This window comes from Poecilia reticulata, unplaced genomic scaffold, assembly GCF_000633615.1.
Source record: "Poecilia reticulata strain Guanapo unplaced genomic scaffold, Guppy_female_1.0+MT scaffold_541, whole genome shotgun sequence".
NCBI classification, from domain to species: Eukaryota; Metazoa; Chordata; class Actinopteri; order Cyprinodontiformes; family Poeciliidae; genus Poecilia; species Poecilia reticulata.
In genome coordinates, this window is record NW_007615298.1 from 1,379 (window position 1) to 12,257 (window position 10,879).

At 40.9% G+C, this 10,879-nt stretch overlaps 1 protein-coding gene across 1 annotated transcript; it reads left to right on the forward strand.

Moving 5' to 3' along the window:
- Positions 1-775: 775 nt before the first annotated feature.
- Positions 776-10,874, forward strand: LOC103461066 (insulin receptor-like; the record flags this gene model as incomplete). The annotated part of the gene is made up of 15 exons (XM_008403386.1): positions 776-932; positions 1,039-1,183; positions 1,271-1,485; positions 1,778-1,904; positions 2,090-2,328; positions 3,490-3,657; positions 3,732-3,930; positions 6,294-6,417; positions 6,586-6,739; positions 6,895-7,043; positions 8,221-8,377; positions 8,509-8,605; positions 9,116-9,183; positions 9,326-9,555; positions 10,863-10,874. Coding segments are annotated over 15 exons (2,241 nt in total), but the record flags the coding sequence as incomplete, so codon positions are not given.
- Between the last annotated feature and the right edge of the window lie 5 nt (positions 10,875-10,879).

A 10,879-nucleotide genomic window follows, 5' to 3' on the forward strand; every position in this document is an offset into this window, starting at 1 on the left:
AGGACGTCACCGAGCGAACAGAGAGACAAAGCAACAGGCACGAGCCCCTTTGGGAGCTGCGGCGGTGTTTGTTTGGGTTTGTCAGTGATTACGCTCTCTTTGATCATTCACGTCGGTCGCCTCGGTCCAAATAAACATCAAGGAGGTGCAGAATGTGAACGAGAGCGGGTGTAATCTGCGTTTTACGGGCTCATTATGGGAGTTATCTGATTACCGGAGAGAAACATTCACTTCTGAATTGTGAGCAGATTTTTTGCAACCAAGCAGACAGAAACTGGTTGTCATTTGAAYCCCAAATTGATTTGATTTGCAATCACTTCCTAGATATGACAACCTCAAATTTTATATATTTTCCTGGGATTTTATGTGGTGCAGTAAGACAAAGTACACAATGATTGTGAAGTAAAAGAAAACTGATGCATGTTTTTTTTTTTTTTTACATTTAAACACAAGTGTGATATGGATTGATATTGAGCCCAGTCTTACTCTGATAACCTTTAAAGAAAATCTGACTCATAATTTGTCAATTTGGACATTTTCTGTGCATTTGGAGCTCTAGGACACTCATTGTATTTTAGAATGAAATAGAATAGAGTAGAATTGAATTTATTGTCATTATATTTGAAGGCACAACGAMGTTGAGGATCCTCCTACTGAGCCACCCTTCATCGCTGGATTATGACTATTCATTTAAAAAACCCCAAAAAAGAACAAACAAGAATATAACAAAGAAACAACAGATTTGAAAATTATGTACTGGTTGGTTTAATCTCAGTTCTCGTGTTTGTTTAGGCTGACCTGTGAACCTTGCGCGGGCCCCTGTCCTAAAGCATGCCAGGGAAATAAAACGATTGACTCTGTAACTTCGGCCCAGGCGCTAAGAGGATGCACCGTCATCGAGGGCAACATGGTCATCAAGATCCGAGGAGGAAGTAAGTAGTTTTACCCACTGCCTCCAACAGCTGCATGTTCTGTCATTCTTTGTTCTGTATAATCGTCTCTGCCTGGCTGCAAACTCCACTGTCCTCCTGCTCGCAGCGAACATMGCGGCCGAGCTGGAGGCCAGCCTTGGACAGATCGAGGTCATCAAAGGTTACCTGAGTATTCGCAGAGCCTACGCGTTGGTCTCCCTCTCCTTCCTGCGAAAGCTACATACCATTAAGGGAGAGCAACTTGAAGCAGAGTAAGCGCTCCTTCTCCCACCTCGTCTCATATTTAGTTCATGCCAGGACCAATCCGTTAACCGCTTATCTCTGCTCTCCTCCGTTAGTAGCTACGCCTTTTACGCGCTCGACAACCAGAACCTCCGCCAGCTGTGGGATTGGTCCAAGCACAACCTGACGATTGAGCGAGGCCGCACGTTCTTCCACTTCAACTCTAAGCTCTGCATGTCGGAAATCAGAAAGCTGGAGGAGGTGACGGGAACCAAGGAGCGCAACCAGAAGAACGACATTGCAGCTCGCACCAACGGAGACCAGGCCTCCTGTAAGAGTCCTCATGTCTGACTCAGTAAACACTTTTGGATAACAGATAGGAAAAATATTTTCCACCCACTCGCATATGCACCACTTTGTGTAGGTCGATAACATCTCAACAACATATCAAGTTTGTAAATTTTATGTTATGAAATGTTTTTAAAGAATTAACGTCTTTGTTGAAGTTTTGGATAAAACTTCATCTTATCAAACTTTAATTATTTTCGGGTTAGAGACCAAAGGTTTCTGTGTATTTCAAGCTATTTATACAGATATGCTGACCCCTGACTCTTGTTGTGTAGGTGAGATGCAGCTGCTGAACTTCACGTCTGTCAAGGTCAGGTACAACATGATCATCCTGAAGTGGAATTCGTTTTGGCCGTCGGACTACAGAGACCTGCTGGGATTTATGGTTCTCTACAAAGAGGCGTAAGTGGGAGGTTTTTATATCCCGAATGATAAGCTTTGTTTTGTTTTATTACAGGTATTGTTATATTTTATACTGATATAGTCATTGTGCATTCGTTTTTTTTTTTTTTTTGTTTTTTTTTTTGCTTTTTTCTCCTGAATCTTCTTACTAACGTTTTTTATTTATTTTTTTATGCCAAACGCAGCCCGTACAAGAATGTGACGGAGTTCGACGGACAGGATGCGTGCGGCTCAAACAGCTGGGTGATTGCTGACGTTGACCCGCCGCCCCGCGCCAACCAGGAAGATCCAGGCTACCTCATCCGGTCGTTGAAACCCTGGACCCAGTATGCCATCATGGTGAGAACCCAGCTGTCTGCGTCCGACGAGCATCAGGTTCATGGAGCCAAGAGTAACATCATGTATGTTCGCACGGACGCCTCAAGTAAGTAGAACTGACCCTGATGTTCGTTTTTAGATTTTTAAACTGCTTAGATGACTTATAAATGTATTTGTTTTTGTCAACTGGGTCCGGATCTCATCTTTGACAGAACCGCTTAGCTTAACTTGCTTTAAAGCAGAGTTAATAAAAATCCGAGCACTGCATGCTGAACAATTACTAGACGTCAATTGATACAGCTTTTAAAGGAAAGTGCTTATTATGAAACAGAACAGCAACTCTTTCTGCAGGTTTTGTTCAAGCATAATTAAAAAAGAAACAAAACAAAATTGCCAACGAGGCATATCACAACAGAGAGAACACTGGTATCTGTAAAGATCCTCAGCAGAAAACAGATTCAACATTACCAAACAATTTGTAGCGATGTGCAGAGTCTGATAGAAATAAACAATAAATGATCGTTAGAACATTAAAGGGTAGTTTTCAGTCTGAGGAGTTTTTAATTTGTCAAAAAGGAGAGTTTCTTTCCCTGTGTATTAAATCATTTCAAATTTTTTCCTTTTTTCTACAAAAAATATTTAATGAAACTGATAATTATTGACCTAACCCCAGGAAATTTAGGTTACTTATCTTACAGTCTGAGTTTTTATTCAATAAAACATGGAATCAAACAGCTGGTCTGTTGTATCGTCTTATCTTTCATCTTCTTTCGCTACGTTTTCCTTCATAAAACAGCTGTCCGTACCATGACCGCACTTTGCTTCGGTGTTGTGAATGTTCATTAGTTGTCTGGGAACAAATCTACTTTGTGTGTTCTTATGAAATTGAAATTCTAAGGGAAATTGTAATAAAACCATGACCGCAATTCTGCTCCTGACTRCATAATTTCCTCTCCTGAAAACAATACACAGCATGTTTTGCGTGTTTAAACTTGGAACCGCATGCGTGCGGTGTTACTTAATTGCGTTCTTATTTCTTCCTTCTCTTCTGGCAAAGCAATAACAGYAAAACCTCTCACTGTTTAATGTGTGTCATATGAGAGTATTCGAATGAACCATCTCTGAGCTGCATAACCCTGTCGTCATTCCTGTTTTTGCTGGAACTGTGTGTTTGCATCCATGCAAGTCTATCAAACAGTTCTAGTTCAAGGCTGCACTGTGTCTTATTTTACAGTTTTGGCTAAATGTCGTCTTTTGCCTCCTTCAGAGCCCTCTGGACCTCTGGACCCCATCTCATCCTCGAACTCCTCATCTCAGATCATCTTGAAGTGGAAGCCTCCCACCAGCCCCAACGGCAACATCACCCACTATCGGGTCATCTGTCACAAGCAGGAGGAGGACAGTGACCTCTACAAGTTTGACTACTGCCTGCAAGGTTAGTGAGAAACTGAAGGCATCGGCTGTTCCCCTTTCTCCTGGCTTCACCTCACGCCGCTCCGTCCTCCCCAGGAATGAAGCTGCCGTCCCGCACCCCGACCCACCTCGACAGCGAAGACGAGCAGAAGTGGAACCGAACAGAGGAGCCCAACTCGGGGGGCGGGTGCTGCACTTGCCCAAAGACGAAAATGGAGATCGAGAAGCAGCAGAAGGAGATAGCGTACCGCAAGACCTTTGAGGATTACCTCCATAATGTCGTGTTTGAGAGCAAGTGAGTTGCCTCGGATTAACAGTCAGTTTATTTATATATAGCACCAATTCACAACTTGCGTCATGCTGAGTCTTTTCCAGAGTCACATTTCCAGATGATTTTACCCATTTTTATGAAATTTAAACCCTCAAATGCCTGATCAATTTTTACATTTTCCTTACAAAATCCTGAAAGCCACCGARAGACAGGAAGGAAAGAAGGAATGACACCAAAAAGGAATAAAGAGAGGAAATATTCAACAAGACACATAGGAGGCAGAAAGTGATGGAAAAATAGAAGGAAAGGACACAAAGAAGGAGAAAGAGGAAAAGAAAGGGAGGACAGGAAAAAGTAAAGAAAAAAGAAAGGGACCCTGTGAAGAATGGATCCATGAAGGAAATCTGGAATAAAGAATGGAGATGCAAATATTTTTACAGTTTCTCATCTTTTTTCCATATTTTTTCTGACCTGGAAAACACCTAAATTCCTGAAATTTCAAGATTGTATTTGAACAAAATAATAAATTAATTAATAAATAAAAAATTGCAAACAAGATAAAAGTGTCATTTTAAAAACGAGATCAAAAATAAATCTTTGATAACTTACTGCAAAGTAAGCTTAGTAGAGGAGTCAAGTCGAAAAAGCACCAAACAAGTTGAGCCACCATTTTCACACAGTAATCGGCTACTTCACAATTGYTTACAACAGTTTCAGCAAACTTTTTTTTTTTTTTTWATCCCAGAAACCATGACGTTTTATCTCGAAGCAGCTCACATCTTTCTGTCTGTGGGTTTTCTTAGACTCTTGTTTTTGTGCAGAGCAACAATTTATGGGGGGCTGAAGGTGGGAGGTGCTGAGTGTCTGACCTTTTCTTCCCCTTGAAACACACACACGCACACACACACACACACGAACACACACACACACCCCCACACACACACACACACACACACGCACACACACGCATACACATACACTTCACACACTTCCCCAAGGGAGTGATTACTGTGCCCATTTTCATTTATGCCAGTCAGAGGTGCAATCATGTGAACTGAAATTTGGAAACACACAAACACTCTGCTTTGCACACTCATGGCTCTGGACGGGTCGAGCTCTTGGTACAAACAACAATCCTCGTGCTCCCTAAGTCCATCAACCAGAGGGAGACATGGGTGTTTTTCTTCCACCTGGCTGAGAATCAACTCGGCWGGAGCTAAGCATCAACAAGGCGACCGCTGCTGTGATTAAACATATGAATTCTGTGATTTTTTTTTTAAGTGAAGAAAAGTTTATTTCTGTGCTTTGACAAATATAGTGTCCTTCACAGGATTTATTGGTACCTTTGGTAAAAAAAAAATGCCTTAAACCCAATGTTATCTCACACTGGGAAAGAAATCAAACCTTTAAGATTTATTCTGTGACAAAAAAATATCATTTTAGGAAATAATTGTTTCTATAAAATACTGATTTTTCTTTAAAAAAAAAAAAAAACAACTAAAGAAGCAATTTTAAAAGTAAGAGTTTTTTATATTGATCAGGGTTTCAAACAACTTATAATTAATAATTCACAACTTGTTTCCATGGTGATAGAGAGGCCTATTTCTTTTAGCCACTGACCTCTAGGCCCATATTTATCTCTGCACAGTGAGCTTACTGGAGAATGGAGGATGCTGTGAATCTGTTCATCATCAAATAACCCAAGAAACTTTTCAGGAGATTAAAAAAAAAACAACAGCAAAGTAGTTGTTCAATTCTACCGTGTAATGGAATATGAATAAAGATTTTACTTCAATCTGCTCCTTTTTAAAAACGTTAGGAGGAAATGTAATTACTAAAAATGTTGGTATGTTAAATCTTTTAGTATCTGAACATGTTGGTGGTTTTAAATTATGATCATGGACCAAACTAAATTATTCTGAGGGCTGGATGTGGCACCCGCGCCTCAGTTTGGACAACCCTGATCAGCAGAMGAACAAAAATCCCTCTTTCTCTGTTCCATCGTTGTGTTATTGTGGAAAGTGTTTTTCTGTTGACTAGAGACAGCAGGTCTGCCAATAAGTGCGACACCAGTTATGTTGATTAAAAGGAAAACAAATCTCAAAATTAAATTTTCTTTCCCACTAGAGATGTTTTCAGTCTGTTTACTYGTTTTTTGGCAAGAGTTGCCAAACAAGTGTGGATTTYGCCAGATAATCAGAGGCGCTGGAGGTGAAGGACGCTTCTCTCAGTGGCGTCACATGCTGCAAGTGGCTGCTGGCGTCTTGAACATTCTGGAGGGAGTTTATCGTTTCGAAGCCATGACGTCAGACCGATTCCTGTGAAAGCCGAGTTCGAGGTCACGATTTTTTTGCTTTTTGTAACGTCTCCTTGTCCTGTTTTCCCAGACAAAGTCGTCCACGACGCTCTGTGGAGAATCCTGAGCCCGTCGACTCCACTCACTTTTACTCCACAATGTCCAGTCTGCAAACCACCACTGCCTCGTACAAGGAAGAAGAGAAGGACGATAAGGTATCCCGAGGTCTCAAAAAAATAGTTCTGTTTCACGGGTAAAGTTCTCATTCGGTGCTTTGTTTGGTTTCGGATGTTGGTTAATAACGCAGTGTGAAACCCGCTTTATTATTTTTACTGCATCTAGTCRCACAGTCAAACTAATTCCCTCTCCTCATTTCTGCTCAGGTGGTGGAAAATGTGTTTGGAAGGGAGTCAACGGTCATATCCAACCTGCAGCACTTCACCAGCTATAAGATAGAGATCATAGCCTGCAACCATCCYRCTGACACCAGCCGCTGCAGCATGGCCACCTACGTCAGCGCCCGGACCATGCCGGAGTGTAAGGACCCTCTCATATATCAGTTCATAAAAATTTACAAGTTGGATAGATGTTTAAAAKCTACCACTGATCTTCTTGTTTGTCAAACTTAAAACTAACGCCATTGATGTTTGAGATGCAATTAACCCCACTGAGATGCTGCTCCTAATGTCCAGTAAAAGCAGACGACATCCCGGGCCCGGTGACCCATGAGATTATGAACGAAGAACCTCCCCATGTGCTTGTGAAGTGGCACGAGCCTCCATCGCCTAACGGCCTCATCATCCTTTATGAGGTGTTCTACCGCAAGGTTGGAGACACGGAGGTAAACCTCGGCAGCCGATGCAGATTTACAAACATGGTCATCACACCAGAAATCTAAAAACTCTGAGAAATATTTCTACTACTAGGCTTTATACCATTCTATCTATCCATCCACCCTTTTGTCAGTGGAAAAGAAAAAGAAAGTGACTTTTGTGTGCACCTCCTATCAAAATTGGATTCTGGTTCTGGTAGACAAGGTGCACATCTGTGACAGTGTGCGCGTTTGGCTCTGGCTGTTTCCTTGCTGCAAATGTGTGATTGAAAGCCAGCATTAGCTACTGCTCTGTTGCCAAAGTGACAGAAGCAGGAAGGAAGGTTTCAAATGCAGCATCTCAAACTGCATCTGCACTGCAGAGGAAGCAGTCAAGTCACACACATGCAGCCTAAACATAMTGATCTATAATTTATTAAAAATACTTTTCAGAGCATAATTAATTAACCAGGTTGTTCCTTTGTGGTTGCCTAAAGCAAAACACAGATGTAAAGATATTTTATTGTTCATGCAGTAATTGTTATACAGCCAACATTTCTTAAAATGAAACAAGCACTGATTATGTTTAGCCTTTATTTTGTAAGATAATTCATTCATTTTGTAACATGAGTTCTTTGAAGGTTTGAGTGCAGGGGCAGTGCACAATAAAATAATTTAGTCCCTAATCAAAGCTTTTAAAGATGAATGTTTGAATTAAGGCGTCATGTGTCATTAATTGTGTTTTCTAAAACTTTACATATCTGTAAATCCACAAAATAATGCAAGAAGCCTTTTTTGCACTATTTTGCAACAAAGACAAAAATAATGCCTTTTTTGGGCATTATTTTGCCCAGAAATAATGCCCAAAAAAAGAGTTTYAGGAAAATTAAGAGTTTTCCTGAAACTCTTAATAAATAAATTTCCTAGGTTTTGGGTCATTTTGGTTGARATGCAGCTTTATGTGAYTGCATTTCCATCTGTATCCAAAGTTTCTCTCCTGCATTTAAACGTAGATTCATTTCCTTTCTTAAAAAATCTTCTTGAACACAGGATCAGWCCACAATTTTTGGTTTGAGTCTTTCACTAAAAAGATAATACAACATCMGAGTTTGAAATTCTTCATTTTTATCCAGTGTTTCTTTCCAATTACCTTACGTCTCATTATTTGTTAAGCAAACTCATACTTTTTCCCCTCTTTTTTTTCCAGCCCCACTCAATTTGCGTGTCACGGCTGAGCTACGAGAAGTTCGGTGGCACAAAGCTCACCCTGCTGCAGCCTGGGAACTACAGCGTGGTCGTCCGGGCTACGTCGTTGGCTGGAAACGGATCTTTTACAGAAACCACATACTTCTTCATGCCCAGCCGTAAGACAAGATGACGTCCAGCTTTACCAGATGTTTATAGTTCCCTTTTCTTCATAATGCGATTCACGGTTTGCTGGATTGACGTTCATAGTGATACGTTTTCTTACTCACCGTCTTCTGTCTTCCTGCAGCTGATTCAGGCATAGCTTTGATTGTTTCCGCTCCAATCGTCTCCTCCATCTTGCTGGTGTTCGTGGGAGTCATCGCCTTTTATGTCTTCAAGAAAAAGTAAAAATTAAAATAAACTTTGTCCCAGACAACATTCCATCATCTCTTACAATACAGCCGCAATCCTCAACATGTTCTATTGGGATTTTTGCTGGTAGACATACACAAAGTCGCCAAAATTATAAAGCGGAAGAAAAAAAATCATGCATGTTTTTCAAATGTGATGCTTATTTTTATTTTGATGGTGTTTGTTGAAGGCCTCAGAGGTTTTTTAAGGCCCTACACTCTACTGATATTAAATAAAGCAGAAGGAACTGGACTTTTCACATGTTGAAGTTAGAAATATTTTTTATCTGAAGTTGCAACAAATGATGAAAATGTTTGTGTTTTCATTTAGGAGGAAGTTAATTATTTGCTTATCTGCATCTTTTAATGTATATCAAAAAGACTAATTGGTTAATTGAATAATCTGCAGAATGTGCCTTTTTTTTTTAATCCAATGAACCGATTAATTGTCAGAGTAATCAATTACTAGCAGCGTCTCACATGCTTTCTGTGCTTGTTTTATAGGCAAACTGAAGGTCCATTAGGAGATCTCATCACCTCACCAAATCCTGAATATTTCAGCGCCAATGACAGTAAGTCCAAAATGTACCCTATTTTGCTTTTTCTGTTTTCCTAAGTATGTTGGCACCGTAAAGGAGAAGAAGTCAGCTCTAGGTCTGTGAAAAGTTCCTGCAGCCATCCGTGTTGTATATATATATATATATTTTTGTTTAGTGTATGTTCCCGACGAGTGGGAGGTTCCCCGGGAGAAGATCACGCTGCTCCGGGAGCTGGGTCAGGGCTCCTTCGGCATGGTGTACGAGGGAATCGCTCAGGACATCGTCAAAGGAGAACCGGAGACGCGYGTCGCCGTCAAAACCGTCAACGAATCGGCCAGCCTGAGGGAGAGGATCGAGTTCCTGAACGAAGCGTCGGTCATGAAGGCCTTCAGCTGTCACCACGTGGTACGGACGAAAGCCATCAGCGTCCGGCACGCCGAGGCGGCTCGCTGACTCASAGCTTTTTGTCATGTCGCTGAAAGCAGCATGAGCACATGTGACTCACGGAGTCATGACTCGCTTGTTGTGCTGAAGCTGCCATATTGACACGCAGCTAGACTCCAAAACAAATGTTCACACTCCGCGAGCGATAGTGCCTGCCATTACTATTTCATTACACAACCTGTGGAGGAGCAATTAAGCCGCCGCGCTGTCGGCTAAAAGCAAAACCGTGTTGGGATGTAGAGGAGGAGTTTTATTATTTACCTGGGTAGGAGTAGAGATAGTCCACATTGAGCAATGATTTGTAAAGGTTGCAACTTGTCTGCATAGCAAAGACTCTCGCGCCGATCCGGGAAAATATTTATATTTAATGCACTTGTAGTCAATGAATAATATGCAAGCTACTGTCTATTTTTATACGTTTTGTACTTTTCCAGCACTTTAGATATATAATKTAACAATATTTATTCAATTGGATGTGTTAGATAATATCTGGTTAAATTTAAACATTTAAATGCAAATTTCCCACTTTCATTGTCTGGAAAATGAGCCATTTCAAAAACCTTTTAAATGGGTCGTCATAAATCAGCACCACCTGTCACCTAGCAACCACAACGGAATTCCACCCATCACCTAGCAACCCCAACGGATTTCCATCCATCACCCAAGCAGAGCTCCAGCATGTTTGGTCAGCTGGTTTTACCCGCTGTGCGTGCTATACAATRGCTGCTGGAAAAGACAAGTGTTGCTGACTTGTCAGCAACACTTGTCAAGGAGTTACCTTGACAAGTGTCAAGGTAACTCCTTGGCAAGGAGTTACCATCCAGAAACTCCTTGCTGCATCCTTGTTGGTTGTGCAGGAGGCCCCATTTCTGCTTTTCAAAGATGTCTGGTTGTATAATTGTGCGCCCGTTTGCAGCCACTTTCATGTGTGAATGTAAACGTTAAGTTGTGGAGCACTTTATAAAYTTTATTTGTTTATAAAGTGAAAMAGCTCATTCTGAAAGGAGCTCCAAATAGGCAGAACCWTTTGGAGACACAAATAGTCTCATCATCCAAGAATGATTTTGTTCCAAAAACGTAATAGGCATGTTTAGTGTCGCCCAAAGACCTATGCTAATGTGTTCAAGGAAGCATAACAGTTCACCTTTACTGACATGTCTGCTGAAACCACCCCCAATAAAAAATAAGTCCAAATAATAAATAACAAATGTTTAAAAATGACTTTAGTCATTTGTATGCAGTTTTTAATATTTTTAATGTGTTTATAGGTTCGTCTGCTTGGAGT